This window comes from Lissotriton helveticus, chromosome 3_2 (assembly GCF_964261635.1).
Source record: "Lissotriton helveticus chromosome 3_2, aLisHel1.1, whole genome shotgun sequence".
Lineage (NCBI taxonomy): Eukaryota > Metazoa > Chordata > Amphibia > Caudata > Salamandridae > Lissotriton > Lissotriton helveticus.
The window spans coordinates 215,467,202-215,494,095 of NC_136062.1; the positions used below are offsets into that span (position 1 = coordinate 215,467,202).

A 26,894-nucleotide genomic window follows, 5' to 3' on the forward strand; every position below is an offset into this window, starting at 1 on the left:
CTCAACGCGTACTTCCTCCGCAAAGGGTATCCATACTCTCCCAGGGTCTCCCTGTCGCCCGAGGCAAGGGCTGAAATTCATTGGTGGTTGGATCACATGGAGGTCTAGAACGGCCGAGCAATCTTCGGTCCCGCCCCAAATCTGGTGATCGAATCAGACGCCAGCAGACTTGGCTAGGGTGCCAGGTGCAGGGAACTTTCTACAAGAGGGTTGTGGTCACCCGGCAAACAAAAATTACAAATAAATTGTCTGGAACTTTAGGCGGGCTCCTTTGCCGTATGTTGCTGGACAAGAGACTCAGGGCAGTCGTGCATTCTCCTCAAAACGGACAATGTCTCAGCGGTCCAGTATGTGAACCACCTGGGAGGCACCAGTTTGAAAGCCCTCTCTGACCTGGCGGCCAGTTTCTGGCAATCTTATCTGGACAGCCAGATCTCGGTCTCAGCAGAATATCTGCCTGGATGAGGCAGTTGGAGGCCGGATCCCTTGTCAGCAGCCACAGATGCATTCCTCCAGGAATGGAGTTTGGAGGAGGGATATGCTTTCTCTCTCCCTTCACAATAACGCTGACAACAGTGCAAGCCCGCGGACAACAGCAATGGTCCATAGATATGTTTAGATTAATGTAAGAGCCAGCAAGGTGATCTTATATCAGCATATGTTCCACAAAGGTCTCTTAGAGACAAATATGCATTAACTACAAATAAAAATGTCAACAAAACTATCCATGCTGTCAAACGAATATGCATTCTTACCCACTAAGTAATTGGGAACAATAAGTCCATAACAAAAATTAATTTTCCAACTATGGTAAAACTCTGGTTGCCTAATTTTGAGTAAACAGCAGCAAAGCAATTGGCAGCTGCTCTTCAGATACAGAGTGGAAACAGCCAGGCACTTCTGGAAGGGAAGCGGACACAAGTGCTATTTAGAACCCTAATTAGAATCATGAGACACTACCTGGCTCACTGTTGTGTTCTGCATGCAAAAAGAGTGGGTCATGGAATGTGGCTTTTTCTACCATCTGCACTACAAACTACTTACCAATAGCCAGGTTAGAACTTAGTCTATTTAAAAAGTTAGACACATTAGGTCATCGAGACACACCAGGTTCCAAAGCCAGGATTGGTCCGTGGTGTTTGTGTATTTCTGATAAGTGAAGAAATATTTTTCCATTCTAAAATAAAGTTTATTGCTTGATAAAAAAAAACAGACATACCGATAAAAACACACTGAATTTAGACATGTAATTGAGACAATTGTTAAAATCTAAAGACAAAACTTATTTCCCGAATACATCACAAGTAAAGTGCTTCGTCCTATGGGATAAACTTAATTTCAGATCTTAAAGATCATAGCATGTTTTACGCAGGTATGTAAAAACAGGACAAACTAATATTAAATGTTCCGAGTTCTCAACACCTACAGAGCAAGGGCAATGTTAAAAATGGTAGTCTTTAGTTGGCAGTGGCTGGCCACAGTCCAAGTAGGGACCCTTCTTCCTAAGTCAGAGTAAGGGGGCTACACCCTTTGATAACACCTGCTCCACCCTGTTGTAACATAGCACAAGCAGCTAGGCTTATCTCAGAGGCAGTGTGTAAAGCATTTATGATCATACACAGTAAAGGACACTACAAAGGGACACCACACAAGTAGTTATAAAAATAAAAAATAAGTATCTTTATATATAGACTTAACAAAAGACCAATAACGGTAAAAAGAGTTCAAAGTGTTCAAATAGGGGTTCAGTTCAAAGCAGGGGTCTCTGCGATCCTTTTACTTACAAAGTACCTGGATTTCGTAGCAAAACAAGCAAAATGTCGCAAACGAGCTGTAGTGATGATTTTCCCCACGCTAGACTGGTGATGTTTTGAATCCTTGCCGCAAGGGAGGATGATGCACCGGGCTGCGGGTGCGTGCGGGACAAAGCGACAGACTTATTCCAGCTAGTCCAGCGATGCGTTGAATCCTTGCCGCGGGGGAGGATGATGCGCGGATCCTGTTGCGTGTGCGATCTTGTTGAGACTGAAGAAAATGGCGCCCCGCGAGGGAGCGTCGATCCGGGTGCGATGCGAGGGAAACGCAGACGCACGGCGCCCACTCTGCGATGATCCAGATGCGGGGTTAGCGAGCCTTCGACAAGCCCACAAACGTGCGATGCGATGATCTCTGGGGTTATTGAGCACTTCATCGCACGTTTGCGGGCCACGATCTTCAGGATGCCAGCGCTCGGCGGCAGCAGCCCAATGATTTTTCTTACGCTCTTCAGCTGCGGCGGCTCGCAAACAGCGTCAGCGACGATTTTCAGCGCTCTTTTCTCTGTAGTAGAACTAGAGGCCCTTGAACTCACATGGGCCTCACCAGCAGATAGAAATCCTTGTTGGGAGGAATTAGGAGGCTGGTGGGAGAGTCAGGTGTGCCTGTGACTCCAGCAGGAGGCTAGCTCTCTTCTAGCCCTTGGGTGATTGCTTAGCAAAATAAAAGTCTCTCAAAAGTCCTTTCCCCTCTTCTTCAAAGTCTATGGGGAACTACTGCAGGCCAATCCAAGAAACAGCACACAAGCCTCTCCTGCAGATTCAGTCAGTAACACGGACAGAGGTTCCTCTTGACATCCAGGAGCAATACCAAAATCAGTGGTTTGGGCACAGATATTTATACCCCGAAAGTCTTTGTTCTCAACAGTCTCTAGTCACTGAACCCAGCCAGAACCAGTTCTGCTCAGGCCTGGAGCACTTGGTTTACCAGGCTGCATCCTTCCTTTCAGAAAGAGGGGTCTGTCATCAGACGCACAGTAGGAGGTGGAACCAGCATTCACCTTCCCAGGCACAGCCCTATTCAGGTCAAGGAGCTAGCCCTCCCCAGTACTCAATGCAGATCTCTCTATTCAACCCAGGTCTAACTCAGCCTGCCTTGCCCCTCTAAACCCAGACAGCCAATACACTACAGCAGAGCACACTGGAAGGGTTAGGCAAGAAAATACCTACTTTCTAAAAGTGGTATTTTCAAACACAGAATGTTAAAACTAACTTCACTAAAATATGTATTTTTATCATTCTGAGTTCAGGCATACTAAACTTGAATTTCTACCATGTTCCCCAAGTCAGATAGGACTATAAGATGTAACAGCCATTCTAGCCTATGGAGAACAGGTAGCCATGTCTGACCTTAAACACACAATGCACCTACCATAGGGATGACTGACATGAGGCTTAGGGAAGGTTCAGGTGCGGGGAAGTGTTGGCACTTCACAGCCAAGATGGCAGTTCAGAACTGCACGCAGACACTGCAGTGGCAGGTCTGAGGAACACTTTACAAGCTGCTTCTGTGGGTGGCGCAAATCAGCGCTGCAGGCCCACCAGCAGCATTTGGGTTACCATCCCTGGGCACACACAGGCCACACTACTAGGGACTAACAGGTAAACCAAATAAGCCAAACAGGGATATACCAATTCACAGTCATTTACACAGGGAGCATTTGCGCGGTGGCACTGAATGGCAGTGGCACAGCGCCCAGAGCATCCAATACCAGCAAAAACAGAGGAGACAAAAGCGAAAAATGGAAGGGAGACCCACGCATATGGTGCCAGGACTAACATGTCTACCCCCAGGTGAAATGTGGGGGGGAACTACCCATCTCCTTGGGGGTTCTCTTCACTAAGGCGGAAAAATCTGGACAGACCATCAGCATTGCCGTGTTCTGTACCAGGGTGGTGTTCCATCGTGAAATTCATACTCTGTAGGGAAATGGACCACCTCAACAACTTGGGATTCTCACCCCTCATCTGAATCAGCCATCTGAGGGGCCTGTGGTCTGTCTGAACCCGGAAGTGAGTCCCAAACAGGTATTGTCTCCGCTTCAGTGCCCAGACCACAGCAAATGCCTCACGCTCAATTGCACTCCACCTCTGTTCCCGGGGAAGTAACCTCCTACTGATGAAGGCTACAGGTTGGTCTAGTCCCTCCTCATTCATCTGCAACAGAACAGCCCCCACCCCATGCTCTGAAGCGTCTGTCTGGACAAGAAATTTCTTAGCAAAATTGGACGCCTGGAGGACGGGTGCTGTACACATGGCAGTCTTGTGGGCATCAAAAGCTTTCTAACAGGTGTCAGTCCAATTCACAATCTTTGGCTGCTTCTTGGAAGTCAGCTCAGTCAAGGGGGCAACAATGTTGCCATGCCCCCTGACAAACCGCCTGTAATAACCCATGAGACCCTGGAAGGCCCTCACCTGGGTCTGGGTCCAGGGGGGCTCCCATGCCAGGATGGTTTCAATCTTAGGCTGCAGGGGTGCCACCTGGCCACTCCCAACCTGGTGTCCCAAATACACCACAGAACCCTGCCCAATCTGGCACTTACTGGCCTTGATTGTGAGGCCTGCTCTGCGCAGCACTTGCATCAACACTTCCCAGAGGTGGCGAAAGTGGTCCTCCCAGGAGGAACTAAACACTGGAATGTCATCCAGGTAGGCGGCACTGAAATCCTCCAGCCCAGCCAACACCTGGTTGAGCAACCTCTGAAAGGAGGCAGGGGCATTCTTCATTACAAAGGGCATCACACGGCCTTGTAGTCCACACAGAATCTGAATTTAGGGGTGGCACCAGGTGCGGCAGCTTTTGGTACCAAGACCACGGCTCTGGACCATGGGCTGCTAGAGGACTCAATCACCCATAGGGCAAACATTTTGGAGACCTCCTCCTCAATGTAGGCCCTGACCCGGTCAGTCACTCGGTAAGCCTTGTGCTTGACAGGAAGACTGTCTCCGGTGTCCACATCATGGATGCACCACTCAGTGACACAAGGCACCAGGGAAAACAAATCAGAAAATTGCCCCAACAGCTGGTGACAATCGCTCTGCTGCTCAGGGGTCAGTGTGGTGGAGAGAACCACACCCTTCACTGACCCATCCTTCTCTTCTGCACACAGGATTTTCCCCACGCTAGGCCAGCGATGCGTTGAATCCTTGCCGCAAGGGAGGATGATGCACCGGGGTGCGGGTGCGTGCGGGACACAGCGACAGACTTATTCCCGCAAGGCCAGCGATGCGTTGAATCCTTGCCGCGGTGGAGGATGATGCGCTGATCCTGTAGAGTGTGCGATCTTGTTGCGACGAAAGAAAATGGCGCCCCGCGAGGGAGCAACGATCTGGGTGCGACGCGAGGAAAATGGCGGACACGACGCCCGCTCTGCGATGATGCGGAGTTAGCGAGCCTTTGGCAAGCCCACAAACGTGCGTTGCGATGATCTCTGGGGTTAGCGAGCACTTCGTGGCCAGCAAGTGTGCGATGCCATGATCTTCGGCAGCAGCGTTAACGATTTTTCTTACGCTCTTCAGCTGCGGCAGCTCGCAAACTGCATTAGCGACTATTTTCAGCGCTCTCTTCTCTGTAGTAGAACTAGAGGCCCTGGAACTCACAGGGGCCTCTCCTGCAGATAGAAATCCTCGCTGGGAGGAATAAGGAGGCTGGTGGGGGAGTCAGGTGTGCCTGTGACTCCAGCAGGAGGCTAGCTCTTTTCTAGCCCTTGGTTGATTGCTTAGCAAAATAAAAGTCTCTCAAAAGTCTTTTTCCCTCTTCTTCCAAGTCCAAGGGGTACTAGGACAGTCCTCTCCTGTAGGTTGCTAACGTAACACGGACTGAGGTTCCTCTTGACATCCAGGAGCAATACCAAAATCAGGGGTTTGGGCACAGATATTTATACCCCAAAGTCTTTGTTCTCAACAGTCTCTAGTCACTAAACCTAGCCAGAATCAGTTTGTAGGTTTTATTAAATTAGCACAGTTAATTAAAACCATTGCAGTAGAGTGTCATCATAGCGTCGTTATCACATTATAAGCAGAAACTAAGAAAATCATCAAGGTTTAAGTTCATATACATATAACAAGACGATCTTGTAGTTCCCATTATAATCACATAACAGGATTCCAAAGCCAAGAATAAAATAGATTAGTACAGGAATACTAGGACAGGGGGCGAAAAAAGTCGGTGATAAGTTTTTTGGGGGGAGGAACTGGAAGAGCAGGGGCCACAGAGGGTAAAAAGAGATTGCCTAGGAGTCTCACATATTTACCAGTCCTTGCAAGCACTTGAGTGTCTAAGGAAGTAAAGCAAAGGGTCAATGCCTCCCAACATGTTCTGATGCCCCATATTAAAAATAAGGGTTTTAAAAGAAGTCTTCTCGAAGCGTCAAGGGCGGGACAACAGCACAGAAGATGCAACCATGATTCGGACCTGTAGTTGCAGTCTGCAGGCCTCCTCCTCACTTGTTGGAGCCCATCGGTTGAAGGCAGTGGAGCGCAGACCTAAGAGACGCATGAACATTATGTTCTTCCAGGCCACTGTGTTCAGAATTTCCAGGAGGTAAGATTGAGGTACCCCAGGAAGGTATGAGATATTCAAGGGAAGCAGGATAGTTGATGTTTTTAGAACCAGGATGTCCATCCAGTAGGAGGTTTGTCGGACCTGCTTATTGATAACCTTTTTCCAGACTGTGTATGGAATAGTGTCTGCGGTTAGTAATGAGTTATCGATGTCTAGCATTCTTATGGCCTTTATGATTTGACGATACCACGGATTCCCAGAGCTGACAAGAGTCTCTTTTAACCGGGCTTTTAGCGTGTTATCTGTGGCTTTTGGTGTCTTTATAAAGTATTTCAGGGTATCAGCCTCACAAAAAATAAATTGTCTTTGAAGGCCCAGCTCCAGTCATAGTCTTGCCCTGTGGATGAAATTCGGAAGATGGAAGATTTAAAAAAAAAAAAATTAAAAAAAAAAAAAAATGAAAACTTGGGCTTGGTCGAGACTGGCCGAGCATGCACCAGGAAAGGCCTAATGCCCATAGTTTAAGGCGGGGAGAAGAGTGGCTTTAATCACCTTCAGAATGGGTTCTGCAGAAGGACTACTCAGGGACTGGTTGAGTCGGGTCAAAGAGTAGGTTATTGCTCCAGCTCTCTTTTTCACGGCGGCTAGGTGAACTGATGGTCTAGAAGACTCGCTAAACCAGACCCCCAAATCTGGTTTAGCCAAATACCCCCAGGTATTTTGATGTTTTGATCTTTGAGGACCCAATGTTCCACCTTAAACTTTTCTTGTTCTTGCAACAGCCGAATATCAAAACCTTTGTCTTTTCCTGGTTGATTTTTAGAGCGTTAGCAGTATTATATTTGTGGAGCGTGCTTAAGGCTTGTTGGAGGTCAGATTTTGCCTGGTCCATTATAACAATATCGTCGGCATATTGGAAAATGTGCAGGTTCGATTTTGTGAGGCCCAGTTTGGGCGGAAGGAGATTGCTTTTCTCCAGGAATCTTCTCAGGTCGGCGGTGTAAAGGTTGAACAAGAGGGGGTGAGAACTCAACCTTGCTTTAGGCCGTCTGAGGTTGGAATTTTTGCAGAGACTGTCGTTGGGCCAGTTTAACTCGTACCCATGTGTTCTTATGCATGGAGATAAGGGCTCCTAGCAGACTCTGAGGGATCCCTCACTTGTCTAATTCTCCATATGATGTTGCGAGGCACTTTATCAAAGGCAACGCTGCAGTCTATAAAGCAACAATAAAGAGGGAGATTATTTTTTTGCGCTGCTTTTTGACTCTGGATAGCTAGAGTGGTGATGTGGTCTATTGTGGAGGCAGAGGATCGAAACCCAGTTTGAAAGTATGGTAGAATGTGGTTTTCTGCAACCCATTTTTCTAGCAACCTCAGAAGACACCGGGCATATACCTTGGCCTCAAGATCTAATAGGGCAATGAGTCCATAATTAGCTGGAAGAGAGGGATCTCCGCTCTTAAATATTGGGCATAAGATAGAGCCTGTCCATGAGTCTGGTAACCGATCGGTAGTAAACGTGTTGTTGTATAAGGGGACAAAAAGCTTAGCCCAATCTTCCAGCGCACATTTGAATACCACAGATGGATGGCCGTTGGGCCCGGGAGCGCCATCGTTTTTCATAGCTTTCAAATACTTTGAGACCTCCGCGGGAGTAGTCCGCACATAGGTTTCTATCTGCGTATGATCGACACAAGTTCTAAATTCGCCCTCCACAGGGGCCAGGGTATCACAGCAGTATTGTTGAATCACATGCTGGAATCAATCTTCACGGACTGCGTTCCCCCTGTTCTTATTAAAGGAACAAAGTTGGTTTATATGGTTCCAAAACTGGGTCAGGTTTTTTCCCTTTAACAGGGCAAATATTTTTAGCCACTCATTCTGTTCTTTTTAGGTCTCGCCTGTCAATGCGCATGCGTATTGAGCGGAGTGAGACTATAGGGGCTTAAACAGAGTTTAACCAGACTGGCGATTTGATGAAGTGCATGTGCGCTTTTAGTTCAATGCGCAGGTGCAATGAGTTAAAATGCGCGTGCACAGCATCAAATCGCCAGCCATCTGTTGCCCAGCTTGGTGCCGCCAGCAGCTCTTCCCGCTCCGCCCCCTGCTGCATCAAAGGCTTTCACGGCCGGCCGTGCTTTCAGTTTCACGGCCGGCAGGCCGCGTCTCCTTTTCTTTTAACTTGTTTTTCTTCGCGTGCTTAAGCGATCTGCATTATAGCAGCCCTCCACCCACCGTGTTGCTCTTCTTCCCCCCAAGCATTCCCTCCTCATCAGTTTAATTTTCCATTTCCCCTTCTTCCCGCCCCCCCCCCTTTGTTCATGATCGCGATGAGTTTCGCTTTCACGGGCGGCCACGTCACTTTTGCTTGTTTATTTCATGCCGTCTCTCCGTGACTGTTGCAGCCCATCTCTGTTTCTCTTCTGCAGTCTTAGCTCGAATGCTTCGCTCTGCAATGTTTCTCCCCACACGGCCGGCAGGCCACGTCTCCTTTTCTTTTAACTTGTTTTTCTTCGCGTGCTTAAGCGATCTGCATTATAGCAGCCCTCCACCCGCCGTGTTGCTCTTCTTCCCCCCAAGCATTCCCTCCTCAGTTTAATTTTCCATTTCCCCTTCTTCCCGCCCCCCCCCCCTTTGTTCATGATCGCGATGAGTTTCGCTTTCACGGGCGGCCACGTCACTTTTGCTTGTTTATTTCATGCCGTCTCTCCGTGACTGTTGCAGCCCATCTCTGTTTCTCTTCTGCAGTCTTAGCTCGAATGCTTCGCTCTGCAATGTTTCTCCCCACCGAGCTGGCTGTATTCTTCTACAAGTCCGACTCTGTGCATCATGTTTACATAACGATTTAGCGCTGATGGAATAGAATGTTTGTAGTTCTGCTCCTCAATGTTGTGCTGTTTATCCACCTCGTAAGAAGCTAAGACTAATTTGACCGACGAGGACTCCAAGATGTGACTTTAAAGTTTTAGACAGCTCTCCGCAATCAGTGCTTTCGTCCTCGGAGCTATCTTATCTGCCATGTCTATATTTATTTTCTATGTTTGCCTCCCAATCATTCTTTCACATCGCTCATCCTCAATAGCTTATTTTGTCTATTTCTGTAGTTCCTTTTGTCCTCTTCGATTTTCATTTCTTTATTTTATTTGTGTCCATCGTGAATTATTTTTTTCCTTATTTTTCTTCATTTTTTAAAAATTTCATTTATTTTCCTTCCTTATTTCTTTTCCTCTGTTTCTTTCAGCAGATCAGCCCTACTACCTGGACGTGGTCAAAGTGTGCATGACGTCACATGACGCCACTAGTAGTGACATGTTGAAGATTTCTTCCCTGCTGCATTATACTTTTGGGGAATAAATTATAAAGCTATCTTTATCATTCTGCATAAAATGTAACATTTGGTAGATGTATAACTATTCACTTTACAAAAAACAAAATTAATACTTTATAATTTGAAAAAATATAAACAAAAAAAACCCAAAAATTTACATTTGCAAAACCAAAAGGTCAAACTTTTCTATTGCGAGATCTATTGCATTTTCAATGCTTGTTGTCTCTTGGCTTCCCATCAAGATTTTTTTATAGGCTTTGCGCAGTGAGGCCATATTGTTAGCAGAGTGCACAGTGCCTTTCGATTTGTGCAGGTGCACAGCTCTCCTTAGGTCTCTTCTTTGGATGGCTAACACTGGGTCAAAAATCTGCTTCAAGTGAGGCATGTGGGGTCGGTGGTGAGCTTCAGGGCCTGTTCAGAGGTCTCATAATTTAACAATGGCGTTGTCCCACCAGTGATGAAAGTCTGTGGGGGCATTGTGCGTGAAGTTTGGAGTTGTTCCCATGAGCCAAGTGCCCACCTTATCAGAACCCGAGGCGTCCCATTTAATTCGTCTGACTAGAGTGTGGAGTTCGACCTGCATTGAATGCCCCACTTCAGTTATTTTGGCAGTGGCAGGCACTTGCAGGTCCATTGTTACAGTCAAAGGGTTATAGTAGCTCTCGGTATGAGTGGGGATTTCCATCATGATTAATGTATTTGCCAGAGATGGTGTTAAAAAAAATAGTCAATGGACGAAAGATTCTTAAATGTTGGTGGCAGATGGGCACCAGGATTCTGTTCCAATGCGATTTGCTTCGCAGAAAGTAAATTGTAATTAGTTAAAAAAGTGGTCATGACTTCTTGCTCTTTAGTTTTGGTGACTGAATGGGCGTTGGTAGCCAGGTCTCTGATGTTGAAATCCCCTAGTAACAGTACTTCTTCAAAGGCGAATTCCAATAAAAGTTCTTCCAGGTGTTTGACCAATAAGACTGTTGCCATTGATTTTGATGTTTTAGCTATGTTGTGGTAACCGTTAATTAAGAGCAAGGGAAAGGCCCTGCTTGAAGTTGAAAGACCGGTAAGTAAAGTTCCGGTAGATGGGAGTAGCTGCAATCTTGCACCTGTTTTTAATGAAAATGTAGAGGCCCCCAGAAGGTCTTCCATAGGAATTGGTCTGGGAGGCCGATTGAAAAAGTTCATACTAACCGTGGAGAGCCGATGGGGATAGAGACCAAGTCTCTTGAAAACAAATGATGTTACTTTTATTCAGAAATCCCACTGTTGATTTGGATGAGAAGGTTGTCTTTAACCCAGCCGCATTCCAAGAAGAAATTGTCAGTGTGGAGTCTGGCCATTTGGCTTCTCCGTTAGGAGGAGTGCTGCTGGGAGCGCATGTGGTTGAAGGCTCTCAATGGAAGTACCCATAGTGGCTGTGAGTGGTGTCGGAGACAGGGCGACTGGATTTACAGTTCACCAGACGCGGATTGTTATTACATGAGATGTTTGTGAGGTTATCTGCTTTCGAAGCATCTGGAAGCCAGACAAGGGTTGCACCCAGAGTCCCCTTCAGTACGCTGATGTGCGGAGTCACGGGGTCATTCTGAAGAAGAACGTGGGGATATTTTTGTTGTAGAGGAACCCACAGTTCTATGCCCCAGTCTTCAAAGAGGCTGGCTTCCCCAAAGATTGCATCCCTTAGGGATTCTTGAGACCATGTTGTGTTGTAACAGTTGCTTCCAAGCCCCCTTTGCCAGGTATTGAGGCAAACTTGACCGATATAAGATCTGAAGAGGTGACCTAGAAAGCGCCGGAATATGGTTGAATAAGCGGAGGAGGTTGTTTCTACTGAGGATTTCGCGCGGGCCCTTGTATACAAAGTGAGGAAAAAAAACAAGTTCTGCATCCGGACTTTGGTATTTCTGTCTCCCAGCTATTTCAAGTAGAGGTGCGGGGACCTTGAGATGTTGGGGTCGACTTCAGATAGATGATTATTCACCACCAATTGACTTTGCCCTCCCGAGACATGTATCAATTGGGACTGATTAGGCCTCTGCATTTGTATAGGATGATCCTGAAGAGTTTTGGTTGGCTCACCTGACGAGTAACACAGAGAAGGGCCCGTAAGTACACCCTCTGTTGTAATTTGGAAGTCTACGTTGGTTTGTTTTGCATTTTCCGAGCATTTGTTTGAGCTGTTCCATGTGTTTGGGACTTCCCTTAGGGGCTGAGCTATGTTGTCTTGAATGCCCAGGCTTTGGTCTTGAGAGGCTGTCCCCTTGGTTTTTGTTGGCAAGGAACCATGCATCGCACTTGTAGAGTATAGTTCAGTGATTCCAGAGGCCGGAGGCGTTAACTTAGACACTTCCTGTGTTAATGGCTGGAGATTATCAGTGGCGTCATTATTGTCCATGAGAATCATTCTAGTCTCAGGGGTTTTCATTTTAGGTTTTGAGGCCTGGTTAAAAATGGGGAAGTAGGAGAGCCCCCTCGCTTCAGAAGCTGGCATACTAGATGCCCCTGAGCCGTCGAGCCCAGATCTCCTTTTCACCAAGACGTTGTTTTTTGGATTGTTTCTTTCTCTCACTCCTAGACAGTGGAGGTTTCGTGGGAAGATTAGATGGCAAGTAGACGATGTTTAAATGGGCTGGGTCAGTGAAATCAGACTGCTTAGTAGCTGGTGGAATGGGCATTAGACTGCTGATGTTAGTGGACTCCGAGCCAGCTTTGGGATCACTTGGGCCGGTCGCCAATGACAAGCAGGGCGGGAAATGTGAATTTTTTAGGTCTAATTCCAAGGGGGGGGGGGGGGAAGATAGTTCTTCTCGCTGATGATAGGGCATCCAATGTTGCTTCACACAAGGACTCTTCGGAGGAAAAGCCGGTTTGAGTCTCTTGAGTGTATTTCGGTTTCCAGTTTCTATTGGTGTTGAGCTTCACGCTGTCCAAAAGCGAGCCCAGAATTTCTGGAAGGTATGAGACTTTGTTAATTAATGGACAGCAGGAACAAGAGTTCGAACTGTCGGGAGGCCCTACAGATCTTTCGAGAAAGCTTAACCTAGAGCCCAGGTCTGACAGTGCTAAAGCCAAAGTTTGAATTAAGTCAATCTGTAGTTCAATTTTTTTAGATTGCCATAACAGAGCTGTTACAATCGAGTCTTGCTCTACGTGGAGGGTCGTCAACGAGACAGAGAAAGGACTTATAGGTCCCAAGGAGGTAGGCACAGATGGGTTCTTGTCTTCGCACAGTGCTAAAAAGACTTGTAGTGAGGGCTGAAGCCCAGTGTATGGGCTAGGGAATCCTCGATTTGGGCTTCTAGGGAAGCTAAAAATCGATCGGATAGGTTTCCAGATAACACGGAACTTTCGTACTTTGGGCTCTGCCTTAAAGATGAGGAGTCACTGGCCTTAATTTGATGTGCATCCGGGCTGCATTGTGGTGCGGACATCGATAATGAATGAGCTGCTGCCGGGTCTCTGCTGCTTTCTTGAAGATTTAAAGGGGCGGGCAAGATGCTGCTATGGACTTGGGCTTGAACTTGTAATTTGGCTACAGTAGTTGCTGCAATAGTTTTTGTAAAGTCTTAGCCAGGGTCTGGTACAGAAAGGTTTCCAGCGCCGATGGGGTGAACTCTTAATGGGTTAATAAAAATGTCCTGGATCGTGATGACATCCTCCTGAAAAAGCCTATGCGGCTGGTGATTCTCATGTGGAACCTGAGCCTCAGGCGAGCATAAGCGAGGACTCTCAGAAAGTGATCTTTTAATATGACCAGGGCTGTGGGAAGAGAGCTGGTCGTGGGCCTGGGCTTCCACATCGCACTGCGATGTCGGGGTAGGGGCAGAGTCAGTTTGAGGAGCGGGCTTACTGAAAAACTCACTAATCCGTGCTTGTGACAGTTGGCCAACTGGGTATGACAATTTGTCTTGCAGTGACGGCCACTGTTGTAGAGCACCTCCATGGGAGACAGCGCGAAGGGTAGAACCCTTTCTCCGGGGAAGTTTCCCAAGTGGCTTAGTGACTAGCCCCTCCATAAAGCTCCTGCGGGGTACTGCTTACAGATTGGCGAGTTGGAGCTTGCGCGGTCCCTGTCAGCAACCCCTCTGCACACTGTCCAGTGATTGCTTACGCCAGTGAGGGTGGGCAAACTGGCTGTAGATTATAAGCAGCCCGTCTGAATAACGTGGAAGTGGTAGTGAAAGGCACTTGCCGTCACCCGAAGCGCTAGGGGCGATTATGGCGTTTTGCAAGGCCTACCTCTCTCCTCTTTGCCGAATAGGTGAGCAGAGCTAGGTGAGCTGGGCCACTCCTTGCTGCCCAACAGTCTTCATATGGATGGGTTCAAAGGCAATGGAAGACACCCTTTTCCCCTCGTTGCCAACCAACTGGGTGTCTCTCGTTTGCTGAAGGCGGTGTGGAAGCGGTTATCCCCCTCTGATGGTGTCCGGTCCAGTCCGGGGTCGTCCGTAGAAGCGGGGCTCTAATCCCTGCTCAGCACCACTCTACACTGCTCAACCTACACGCTGCGTAGGCATGAGGGAGGAAGAGGAGATGGTGAGCGCGCCTGAGGGACTGAGAGCAGGGGGAGGGTGGGGGGGGGGGGGGGGGAGAACTGCCGAACCCGCACTGACCTGCGCGGCTTGATCCTGCTCAACCCCCCTCAGCTTGACCCCAGCAACCCTGGTGTGGTCGAGGGAGAAACTACAGTGACCACAATCCACCACAAGCCGGGCCCACAACAGCCTGGAAGAGTCTATGGGCTCGCTGACAGGAGTGCACCCTCCGTGCGAGCTCCGTCTGCAGCTGCAGTGTCCCAGGTGAACACCCACTTTCTCGTACGTGCTGTTCAGTGCCTCTGTGCTCACTTTCGCGTGTCTGCCCTGTGAACAGCGGGGAGCAGACACTCTGGCACTCTGGGCGGCAAGCAGGCCGGCACAATGAGCAGCCCCAACCACGGGGCAAAACAGCCAGAAGCAGTCAGTAGGCAGTCGAGCCACGGACCGCAAACAGCAGCAGCGGCGGCGAGAGGCCCACCGGAACTCTGGGCGGCAGATAGGCAATCCAAGCAGCCCCAGTCACAGGCAGAACAGCTGAAAACAGGCAGCCAAACCACGAGCCGCGGACAGCAGCGGCGGAGGGAGCAACAGCAGGAGCACAGCAGAGGGTGTGCAGGACTCACGGCCGCCAACCAGTTCTGCTCAGGCCTGGAGCACTTTGTGTTTACCAGGCTGCATCTTTCCTTTCAGAAAGAGGGCGTCTGCCATCAGACGCACAGTAGGAGGGGGAACCAGCATTCACCTTGCCAGGCATAGCCCTATTCAGGTCAAGGAGCTACACCTCCCCAGTACTCAATGCAGATCTCTCTATTCAACCCAGGTCTGACTCAGCCTGCCTTGTCCCTCTAAACCCAGACAGCCAATACACATAACAACAGAGCACACTGGAAGGCTTAGGCAAGAACATACCTACTTTCTGAAAGTGGTATTTTCAAACACCGAATGTTAAAAACAACTTCATTAAAATATGTATTTTATCATTCTGAGTTCAGGCATACTAAACTCGAATTTCTTCCATGTTCCCTGAGTCAGATAGGACTATAAAATGTAATAGCCAGTCTGCCCATTCTAGCCTATGGAGAACAGGTAGCCTTGCAGCAGTGAACAAAATGGAGGGTAATCCACTACCAGGACATGCTACACATATCAAACCATGTCCTACCTTACACACAATGCACCTACTATAGAGGTGACTGACATGAGGCTAAGGGAAGGTTCAGGAGCGGGGAAGTGTGGGCACTTCACAGCCAAGATGGCAGTTCAGGCCTGCACGCAGACACTGCGTGGCAGGTCTGAGGAACACTTTACCAACTGCTTCTGTGGGTGGCGCAAATTAGCACTGCAGGCCCACCAGCAGCATTTGGGTTACCAGCCCTGGGCACACACGGGCCACACTACTAGGGACTAACAGGTAAACCAAATGAGCCAATCAGGGATATACCAATTTACAGTCATATTTACAAATGGGAGCATTTGCGCTGTGGCTCTGAATGGCAGTGGCACAGCGCCCAGAGCATCTAATACCAGCAAAAACAGAGGAGACAACAGCGAAAAATGGAAGGGAGACCCACGCCAATGGTGCCAGGTCTAACAAGCAACATTCAGGACTAATCCTGATTTTACCATTTCTTAATACTACAAAACAAACAAAAATCTAAAATAAGTCGCCCAAGAAAAAAACCTGCAAATTCGAAACCATGTTGTTCCAAATCAAATAATAAAAATTAAACTTTCTTGGTGGACATTTTAAGAAAAACCTTATTCGTAGGGTCACGTCTAACCCGTTCCATGCTGTCGTCAGCCGTCACGAGTGCTACCTCGCTGGTGCTGCGCACGTCCAACGGCCAACGCAGCCCCACCCGCTCTTTAGAACGCCCGCACCACGGCGGAAAAACCGTTGCGGTTAAGGCGCTAAAAACAACATTCAAATCTCTGGACCTACTGAACCACAAAAAATAAAATCACCAGCTGCAGCAATCCATAGAACACAATACTAGAGTTATACTATCATCCGCAGTCCGTACTACAAACATAAATAGCATTGTTCACTGCAAACCATCAAGTTAGCAGGAAAAGATATATTTTGATTGCTGCAACTGAACAACTGTACTATTATAAGATTGCTTTCGAGACTGCTTGATCCTTTCGCTGCCATGACCTTTTGAGAAATTATATTACAAAGTAGACAATTTATGGTGATCCTCATAAACGTAATCTCCAGAAGATTAGATATTTGTAATCCAATTACTGGAAATTTGATGTTCTGTTTTTTCCAATCGTAGCTACTCATGCCCACAATGAGAACAATACATACATTTATGTACTGGCTTTGCTCTCAACTCAATTACATGTGCTCTTTGCCACCCATGAGTACGTAATGGGAGCCATTCATGTCAAACAAGGGGAAGTTAAAAGCATGGGGCAGCAGAAAATCTGCTTTGGCTGCTGCTGATATTCTGCTTTGGCTGCTGCTGATATACTATCAAGTGATACAATGGGCCAGGCACTGGTACTTGCACCACAATTCTAGTCTTCAATGGCATTTGCCTTCAGTATATTTTCAGAGGAGTGATTATCTTCTCAAAATTTGATGGGATGTTGATCTATTTTGGCAAAGTAATACATAAACCTGCATTCTACAGGAGGAAAAAAAAAAAGCAAAGCTTGAAACCCTCCTGTGACTGGGATCACTCACCGCAGCCCAAGTTTAACAAACTACAAATGGTGTAAAAAGAGGGGGGGGGAAAAAAAAGGAAAAAGAAGATGCTCTCATGACTGTTTCCTCTTTATGAGGCAAAGAGTGGCAGAATATTTTCAGATTTACACCACTGCAGGTGATGGAGCAGGGGAAATACAAAAATGTTTGTATCCCCTTCGACGTTAATGAGCTCATAACTTTAATAATATTAACTGTGTGAAGCACGTAAACTAATCAACAAATGCACCTTTTATTTAGACACTACACGTGGGAAACCAACTATTTGAAAAAATCTCATTTGTTAATAAAATGAGAGTCGTATTAACATAGGTTTATGATTGCATAGAAATAAAGAGTAAATTGCATGTATTTGTGTCTGTCATAGAAATATATTGTGGCATGAAATGCAGATGTTAAGTAAAATGGCTTTAAATGTCGCTTTGCTAGGTAATACCCAACATGACTAATTACAATGATGGGCGGTAAACAGAAGAGCTTATTTTCTATATCTAATTTCTGTTACGTTTACTTTTGTGCTAGTTCCCATTCGGGCCGGATTGGCCTGGTCTGAAAATGGCTGATGTTAAATGCGACAGCACACGGAAAATAAAGATGGCCCCCGCGCATGAGCAGAATGGATGTTCAGTCACGAGTGTATGGCCTATGCCCAGAGTGAGAGATGTCAAGGCCAGCCTGGCCTGCAACGGGAGTTGTGGCAAAGACACTATTCTAAAAGCATGGGAACAGATGAAAGAACGGAGTTCCAGCGGATGAAAAAAAATCATGACTGCGGAAGAATGTTACAAATGGTTAAACAAAGTATAAATATTAAAATTTTATAAAGTCATGTGAACCCTTAGAATGAGTAAGGACTTTATGGACTGGTTTGAGCTAGGAGGACAATGAGGTGATCATCACCACCCCTCCAATGGACCAATCAGAAATGGATGTAGCCCCTAAATGTTTCAATTTTGGATATACAGAGTTAGAGGGTATAAAAAGGTGCTTGTGTGTATGCGGATAATCATCTTTTTCTTCCTTCTTTTTTGCACCTTTGCTCAGTACAACATGCTGTCAGTTGAGACGATTTTAGGTCTCGCCTGAGACAGCGTATGCGCTGTCTCTTCGAGGCATTTAGTAAGTGGCTTTTAAAAGTGCCAACAGAGGCTTTTGCTGGCCTCTAACTTGCGTTCACGAGCTGGTTCACGTGCACAGCTGCCATCTGTGTTTTTTATTGCTGTAATCAGGCTCCTCTGCTTGCAATACCCCTCTCCCTTTTCCCCCTCCCTCCTGGTCAGCTTCATTTGTGTTTTCTAGCTGTGAATCATGCTCCTCTGCTCGCACTCCCCCTCCCTTCTCGCCCTCCTCTTTGTCAAGTTTCATTTGTGTCTTCTATCACTGTGAATGCTCCTGCTTCCACCAAGCACACACACCATCAGTCATCAGTGCACGCTTCCACCAGGCACACGCACCACCAGCCGTCAGTGCACGCTTCCACCAGGCACACGCACAACCAGCCGTCAGTGCACGCTTCCACCAGGCACACGCACCACCAGCCGTCAGTGCACGCTTCGACCCGGCACACGCACCACCAGCCGTCAGTGCACGCTTCCACCCGGCACACACACCACCAGCCGTCAGTGCACACTTCCACCAGCCGTCAGTGCACGCTTCCACCCGGCACACACACCACCAGCCGTCAGTGCACGCTTCCACCCGGCACACACACCACCAGCCGTCAGTGCACGCTTCCACCCGGCACACACACCACCAGCCGTCAGTGCACGCTTCCACCCGGCACACACACCACCAGCCGTCAGTGCACGCTTCCACCCGGCACACACACCACCAGCCGTCAGTGCACGCTTTCACCAGGCACATACACCACCAGCCGTCAGTGCACGCTTTCACAAGGCACACACACCACCAGCCGTCAGTGCACACTTCCACCAGGCGCACACACACCACCAGCCGTCAGTGCTCCACCAGGCACACACACCACCAGCCGTCAGTGCACGCTTCCACCAGGCACACACACCACCAGCCGTCAGTGCACACTTCCACCAGCCGTTAGTGCCCACTTCCACCAGGCACACACACCACCAGCCATCAGTGCACGCTTCCACCAGGCACACACACCGCCAGCCGTCAGTGCACGCTTCCACCAGTTTCTTGGTAAATATGCGTTCGATGTCTGGGAGGGAGTAGGTCAAGTTTCCTTAAACCATGCTGAGTATGCAGGTGCAGTGCATGAACTCCTGTGTGAGTGAGTCATGCTGCCTGGGGCTCACTACTCCACACTTGTAAATTGCGCCTGCACCGGGCGTTCTCATTTGCAAAGTTTGGCGCATGCGCACAGCTAGGCAGCCCCCACACCCCCGGGAAAGACTGCTTCCTACAACCAGAATGGAAACAACATTCAGAGCAATGAAAACAAGTTCATTTGCTGCAAAGAATTCTTAACAAAAACCATGTCCAGCTTTTGTCAATCTGGCAACTTAAACAAAACAGCAACAAAAAACTAACAAGCATTGGCATAGCCAATGGGTCTCACTTTTTGGACCCTATAAGTATTTAGTTATGCAGCAGAATGTCCTAGGCGCAACAACACCAACTATAGCATGGCTAAACACTTATAAGGTCCCAAATGCGAGACCTATTGGCTATGCCAATGCTTGTTTCTTTTACGGTGCACGAGACTTTGAAAATTTTGGACTTTGAACTCTGATGGGGAAAAAGAACAAGACCGTCGCTGAAATTCAATCTCGGGAGGGATACGTCAAAGTAGGTTAGAGGGATAGACAGTCAGCTTGGGAACCTATCCTGTGATTTGCAGTTCATGTTCTGGTGAACCATTCTCATCATCGCCCTATGACCAAGGGGTAATGAGTATTTTCCGTTTTCTGATTTCCTATGCTTAAATGTTTTGAAATAGTGCTTAAAATGTATTTGTCAAATAAAACTTAACGCAATTTAAGATTTCTCTTTAAAGTAATTTAGATCAAATCTTGTGAAAATATAAATCCGAGTTTGTGGTTATTGGAATAAAAGTCATGACAGATAAATGTTAAAGGTTTTAAAATGTGATTGAGCTGGACTTAATCACCACCAACCAATTCCTACTAGTTGGTCCATCGACCAAATAGCGGAGTACCTCGATGATTTTTAGGACTGACAGCAATCACAGCTTAATGTATATGGTTAATGTATAGGTTAATTAGGTACCCCACATGTCTTGCAGCTCGTCTACTTATCACTGATTCAGGAACTGTGTGGATGTGTGTTTGCGGTGTTATGGGCCCCACTGATGAGTAAATGGTAAGAGTTTCCTGGATTGGTGACAAAGGAAAGGGTTTTAGGTTAGACCCCGCTGCATCACAGGATAACTTCGCACTCCACTTACAATCACTTAAACCTATGCCCTCTATGTGTCACTCAACCAATACTGAGATCATTATAAAAAGATGCCTGCTGCAAAGCTTTGAGCTGATTAACAAACTACACAAGCTGATGTAATTGAAAACTATGTCCAGCCTAGGCTCAAAGCTATTTGCTAAGCAGCCTTAGCCACAGTTCCAAACAAGTGGTGAACAGAGGAAAGCGTCTGAGAACATATGTCACGACAAGGATGGAAGGTAAAGTTCAATTGTGTAACCATCTCCAATAAACTCTTCACCTGTATTCCTGTGCAAATTAGCAAAATCAAAATCAACCTTTATTCAAGTATTAGAAACAAACACAAAAAAACAAGCATTTGCAATGCAATAGGTCTCGCATTAGGAAAGTTTGAGCTACTGTTATTGTAAATAACACATTTTTTATTTATGTGTTGGTTTTGAAAATAGCGAAATTAGTAGCTTTGTCTTTTACAATGCCAATAGTTATAACTTTCGCAAATGTAATACCTATAGCATTTGTAATGCAATATGTGTTGTATTTACATGACTTGGATGTATTGATATTACAAATAATGTCTTAATTTTTTTAAATGATTATAACTTAACTAAAAGTTAATGTAATTTATAACGGCAATAGCTTAAAGTTTTGTTAATAACTTTTGTGAAGATTATGTTTAGTGTATTTTATTGTGACGAAAAACCAAGAAAAGAAGTGAAATAATAACATCTTTTTGTGACATTTGTAATAAAGCTTAAAACATTGAGAGAACATATTTGAACCAGTTGTTGTTGAATGGTTGCACAGATTGGTGCTGTGGTGGCGCTGAGTGATGTTGTGGTGGCGACGAGTGATGCTTTGGTATTCAGTGATGCTGTGGTAGCGCATAGTGATGCTGTGGTGCTGAGTGATGCTGTGGTGGTGCTGAGTGATGCTGTGGTGGTGCTGAGTGATGCTGTGGTGGTGCTGAGTGATGCTGTGGTGGTGCTGAGTGATGCTGTGGTGGTGCTGAGTGATGCTGTGGTGGTGCTGAGTGATGCTGTGGTGGTGCTGAGTGATGCTGTGGTGGTGCTGAGTGATGCTGTGGTGGTGCGATAGATAGAGTGAGTGCGATAGATGGATAGAGTCATGGCGATAGAGGGAGGGCAATAGATGGATAGAGTCATGGCGATAGAGGGAGGGCAATAGATAGAGTGGGGGCGATAGATAGATAGAGTGGGGGCGATAGATTGAGTGGGGGCGATAGATAGATAGAGTGAGGGCGATATATAGATAGACAGCTAGATAGAGTGAGGGAGATAGACAGATAGACAGCTAGATAGAGTGAGGGAGATAGATAGATAGATAGCTAGATAGAGTGAGGGCGATAGATAGATAGACAGCTAGATAGAGTGAGGGAGATAGACAGATAGATAGACAGATAGACAGCTAGATAGAGAGGGAGATAGATAGATAGATAGATAGATAGACAGCTAGATAGAGTGAGGGAGATAGACAGATAGATAGACAGCTAGATAGAGTGAGGGCGATAGATAGATAGACAGCTAGATAGAGTGAGGGCGATAGATAGATAGACAGCTAGATAGAGTGAGGGAGATAGATAGATAGATAGATAGACAGCTAGATAGAGTGAGGGCGATAGATAGATAGACAGCTAGATAGAGTGAGGGAGATAGATAGATAGACAGACAGATAGACAGCTAGATAGAGTGAGGGAGATAGATAGATAGATAGACAGCTAGATAGAGTGAGGGAGATAGACAGATAGATAGACAGCTAGATAGAGTGAGGGAGATAGATAGATAGATAGACAGCTAGATAGAGTGAGGGAGATAGACAGATAGATAGATAGATAGCTAGATAGACAGCTAGATAGAGTGAGGGAGATAGATAGATAGATAGACAGCTAGATAGAGTGAGGGCGATAGATAGATAGACAGCTAGATAGAGTGAGGGAGATAGATAGATAGACAGACAGATAGACAGCTAGATAGAGTGAGGGAGATAGATAGATAGATAGACAGCTAGATAGAGTGAGGGAGATAGACAGATAGATAGATAGACAGCTAGATAGACAGCTAGATAGAGTGAGGGAGATAGATAGATAGATAGACAGATAGATAGAGTGAGATAGATAGATAGACAGCTAGATAGAGTGAGATAGATAGATAGACCGCTAGATAGAGTGAGGGAGATAGATAGATAGACAGCTAGATCGAGTGAGGGAGATAGATAGATAGATAGAGAGTGACAGTCAGTCAGTCAAATTTCTTTATTCGATTAATTAAAATCATAAAAGAGCGAGCAATACACGGGAACATTTCATCATGACACATAATAATATAAATCAGAAATTTGTTTAAAAAACCCTAAAAACACATTATACAGAATAAGTTATGCAATAATCTTTAAAAATGTAAAATCGATAAGATATAGAGGGTAAACATTAATCAGGGACAGAGTGCCTAATACTAAAACGATGCTTATTTATACGTGCACCGGCAACCAAAAAACTAGCAACATGGAATGCCACTTTTAAATTAGGTAAGAGTTGCAGGAACAGCATAGCTGGTTTTACCTGTGTAAAACCCATATTGCACAATATAGGCAACAAGAATTTTTTCCTACTCTCTTTGTAGTGACCACAGAACAGGATAAAATGGGTCGTGTCTTGAATAGAAAAATAATCGCAATCACATGGATCAGCATTTTCAGGTCTAGTCCATTTTTTAAAATTGCCCAGAATAAAAGGAATTAAATCAAGACGAAATCTTGTTAGGAGAAAACGGTGGTATGGTTTATGTACCGAAAAAAGATATGGTTCCATACCTAGAACAGATGTTATCATGCAATGTTTCCTAACCGTAGGTTTGTTCAACTCTGTGGCTTCCCTCTCCAAGACATAACAGTCAGTCAAAAGATTTTTGACTATCTTTACGTCTTCCAAGTTTATCAAATGTGGGGAGGAAAAAAGTTCAGGTCGGCCGACTAGAGTTAACTGCGTCTTAACATATTTTAACCATGGAATGTTGTGTGCTTTGTCCAGGGCTAAACAATCTTTAAAAATATGGTGGTTTAGAGTAAGCTCCTGATTGAGCCACACTTTCAACCAACCAATAACTGGGGCTGCCTTCAAAATGTCGGTAATGTAGCCCAAACCAAGCTCTGTATGTATTATATATGTAGAAGTCGACTGGGGGACAGAAAGCAGGGTTCTCAAGAATTTGTTTTCTACTTTCTGAATTTTGTCATACTCGTGATTAGTATGCCCCCAGATAACAGAGCCGTATTGAGCAACCGACAAACATTTGGATTTATAGACCTTTATAATGCTTTCCATGGGGCGAGCACCGAGCTTTTTAGCGAACCCAAGCAGCCCAGCAGCCGCTCTTGCTACTGCGTTGCTTTTAGCCAAAAGCTGGGGGCCCCACTTGCCCTTTTCATCAAAGATCACGCCTAAGTAGGGGAAAGATGGGACTCTCCTAACCTCCTTCCCAGCACAGAAGAAAGTTTTAGTCTTTCTTTTCCTGCCTGCGGCTCCTGCTATCATTATATGGGATTTTTCTACATTAGTTTTCATGTCCAGCGAGGACATGAAATCCCCAAAGGCTGAGAGGAGTTTATTCAGTGCCACTCCAGAGCGTGCTAAGAGGACAGCGTCATCCGCGTACAGGAGGACAGGTATCTTTATCTCTCCTGCGCGCGGAATGTCAATATGAGACACTGCCAAGACTGCCTCAAGTCCGTTTATATAGAGTGTAAAGAGAAGGGGTGCAAGGATACATCCTTGCCTAACCCCTCTCCCTGATTCAAAGTGGCAGGTGCGTCTTCCTTCCCTGGTCACTCTGACCGACGTCTTGAGGTCTCTATGTAACCCTGCCAGGTACCCCACCAGGGGGGCATCAATGCCCATGGCCAAAAGGACCCCCCACAGCTTAGCCCTGTTGACCAAGTCAAAAGCTGAGGAGAGGTCCATAAAGGCCATGTACAGAGAGCCCCCCTTGGCAGTTACATATTTGCTTATGATCAGTTCTAAATTTAAACACTGATCTAAGGTTCCTCTTTTGGCTCTAAAGCCATATTGTGCATTCGATAAAATGCCCTTTCCTTCTAAAAGCTGGGTCAGTCTTCCTAAAAGGACTCTTCCCAAGATCTTGATACTAGAATCGATTAGGGAAATTGGCCTATAACAGGCTGGATCTGTTCTTTGACCCTTTTTAAAAATCGGTATAATGGTAGACTTTGACCAGCTGATAGGGAAAACAAAGTCTCTTGTGGCATTAAAGATGTTAGTAAGAATTTTGGCGCTTAATTCAGGAGCACTCTTAAAAAAGTCTGCGGGAACCCCATCGGGGCCCGGAGCCTTTTTAGAATGTGTGTCGCTGATCGCTTTTTTTACCTCTTCTATGCTAAAAGGGGAAATAAGAGGAGCTGCTTGTGTGGATTGTGATCCACAGCCTGGGATATTATCAGGACAACTATAGATATTACTGAAGTGTGTGACCCACTGTTCGTCCGGTATGATGCAATCTGCTCTGTGCTTGTCTAGATCCACAAGAAAAGGAGGATTTATTATCGCCCAGAATTTTGAGCTGTCTCTCTGTATGTCGGGCGACAACAGATCGTTCCAGGCCTCCTTTTTAATCTCTGTTTTTCTCTTCCTGATAGCGTCATTATAATTTTTCCTTAGCGACGCTATCTGTGCTTTATCTCTTGGCTCAATTTTTAAAGCCTTCAGGAGAGTTGAGTGGGCCTTTGAACAATCTGAATCAAACCATTTTTTGCCCCTACATATCCGGGCCTTTTTCCTTACCGTCAGATCTAGGTTAACCTGGCTACAAATAGTGTTAAATGCTTCTATCAGGGTAATAGGCGGGTTATTATTATCCAGGCAGATTGCAACCTCACCCTCAACTTTGGCCAAGGTGTCCTGTATAAAAGTGATTGGGGTGACTTGGTCCCACTTCAGCCTGCGGTTCTGATCTCCCAGGACTAAGTTAGTCGCACATAAAACTGCAGCCTCTCTCTTTCCCAGAACTCCCTGGGATAAAATCTCTAAAATTACAGGGTTGTGGTCACTGAAGACTGAGGTTTCTACCTTATAGGTTGAAACCTCAGACAAAATACTAGGCGACAAAAAAATATAATCTACTATTGTGCCAGAGTTGTTACCCACAAATGTTGGTAACCTCAAGCCTCTATTACTACTAGAAAATTCATAAAGGTTAAAAGTTGCTAAGAGTGATTCCAAAGCCTCCCCACGCGATGAGTGTTCAAAGTGTGGAATACAGAGGAAGGGGGGAAAATCTTCATATTCCTCACGGCAATCCAAGTTGCATGGGTGGATATTATAATCTCCCATGAGAATCACACCAAAGCCGTGAGCACTATTCTCGCTGTGGGTAGACAAGAAATCCTCTAGAGCTACCAAATGCTCGTTGCACATTTGACTGACAGGGGAATTATAAAAATTAACTAATAAAATAGGCTGCGAGTTGAATGTTGTTAATTCAACCGCTAATATATTTGTTGAGTTAGTTTTAATCTGCCTTGGCTTTCCTTGGACATCTAAGGAAATATATATAGCCAAGCCTCCCTTTGGCCTTCCAGATGTGCTAGATACAGCAGGTACAGAGAAATGGGAAAAGCCGTCTAGAACAAATCCGTCGGACGTCTCCCAAGTCTCCTGGAATACAAGAATGTCGTTTGATCTAACCATTTCCAACCAGTTCTTATTACTAATTTTAGAACTGATACCAGCGACGTTCCAGCTCAAGATACTACAAACCCTGTTACTTGTGATTTTTTGGTCTGGGAGTGCAGGGACAGGTAAAGAACCCTCATTATTGGTATCTTCTGTAGGAGCGAGTCAATCATTCTGATCCATGAAGGACAATGGGGCATAGCGATTAAATAACTGGAGAGGTTCAACGAAAGAATTTTGCTGTGGTAAAAGGGGATAATGGGCCACTGAGTTATGCCTTATGTCCTGCCCCCGTCTGGGGTTAAAATTCCAGAATCTATCCCACCCCAACGCAGGAGTCCTTGGATAAGTGACATTTTGTTGCTCCCCATAAAAAAACTTCAGAGTTAGAGGAACAACAGTGCCTTGTCTGCGTTGGGGGGGGGGGAATAAATTGGCCAGTATGTTAGGGAGAACATCTTGATTCAAAAGGGTCACTGCCACACAGTCCCCTTTAAACTTCTTCGGCCGGTTTCCCAGCCAAGGGACCCTGGTCGCGGACTTGATAACATTTGCCAGTTGATGTTTCCCCCCTGGGGCTAACCGCATGTTACTGGTTAGCCAGTGCAGAGCCTTGCTTGTAAGGGAGGTAGGGCTTTCCGCTGTTCCCCCTTCCAAGGGGGGTACGTTTGCTAGCACCAGGACCACTGGGGTGGCCTCGACTAGAAATTGGAGGGGGACCGTAGTGTGGGTAGTTGCTGGGGGTGGTCTAGCAGAAGGGAGATCATCTGTTGGGATGTTAACTAGAAGAGGGCCCTCAGTGATGGTAGTCAAAGGTATTAGTGGCTGGGGCAATACATTTTCAACAGGTAACTGAGTCCCTTCATTATCACAAAAGACTTCACTAATCACATCTCCCCCTATATTATTGGGCAA

The 26,894-nt window shown here is 46.2% G+C and overlaps 1 protein-coding gene across 3 annotated transcripts in view; it reads right to left on the reverse strand.

Annotated features, from left to right (window-relative positions):
* Positions 1 to 26,894, reverse strand: part of UBL7 (ubiquitin like 7) — a 162,367-nt gene that overhangs the window by 121,877 nt on the left and 13,596 nt on the right. The window contains exons 4-7 of one of the 3 annotated variants that reach the window (XM_078685074.1): positions 25,230 to 25,245; positions 6,027 to 6,046; positions 956 to 968; positions 313 to 335 (exon numbers count right to left, since the gene is read on the reverse strand). The exons of the other annotated variants lie outside the window; for them this stretch is intronic. Of the exons in view, the coding sequence (XP_078541200.1) occupies positions 313 to 335; positions 956 to 968; positions 6,027 to 6,046; positions 25,230 to 25,245 (72 nt within the window). The remainder of the gene's footprint in view (positions 1 to 312; positions 336 to 955; positions 969 to 6,026; positions 6,047 to 25,229; positions 25,246 to 26,894) is intronic. 3 annotated transcript variants of the gene reach the window in all.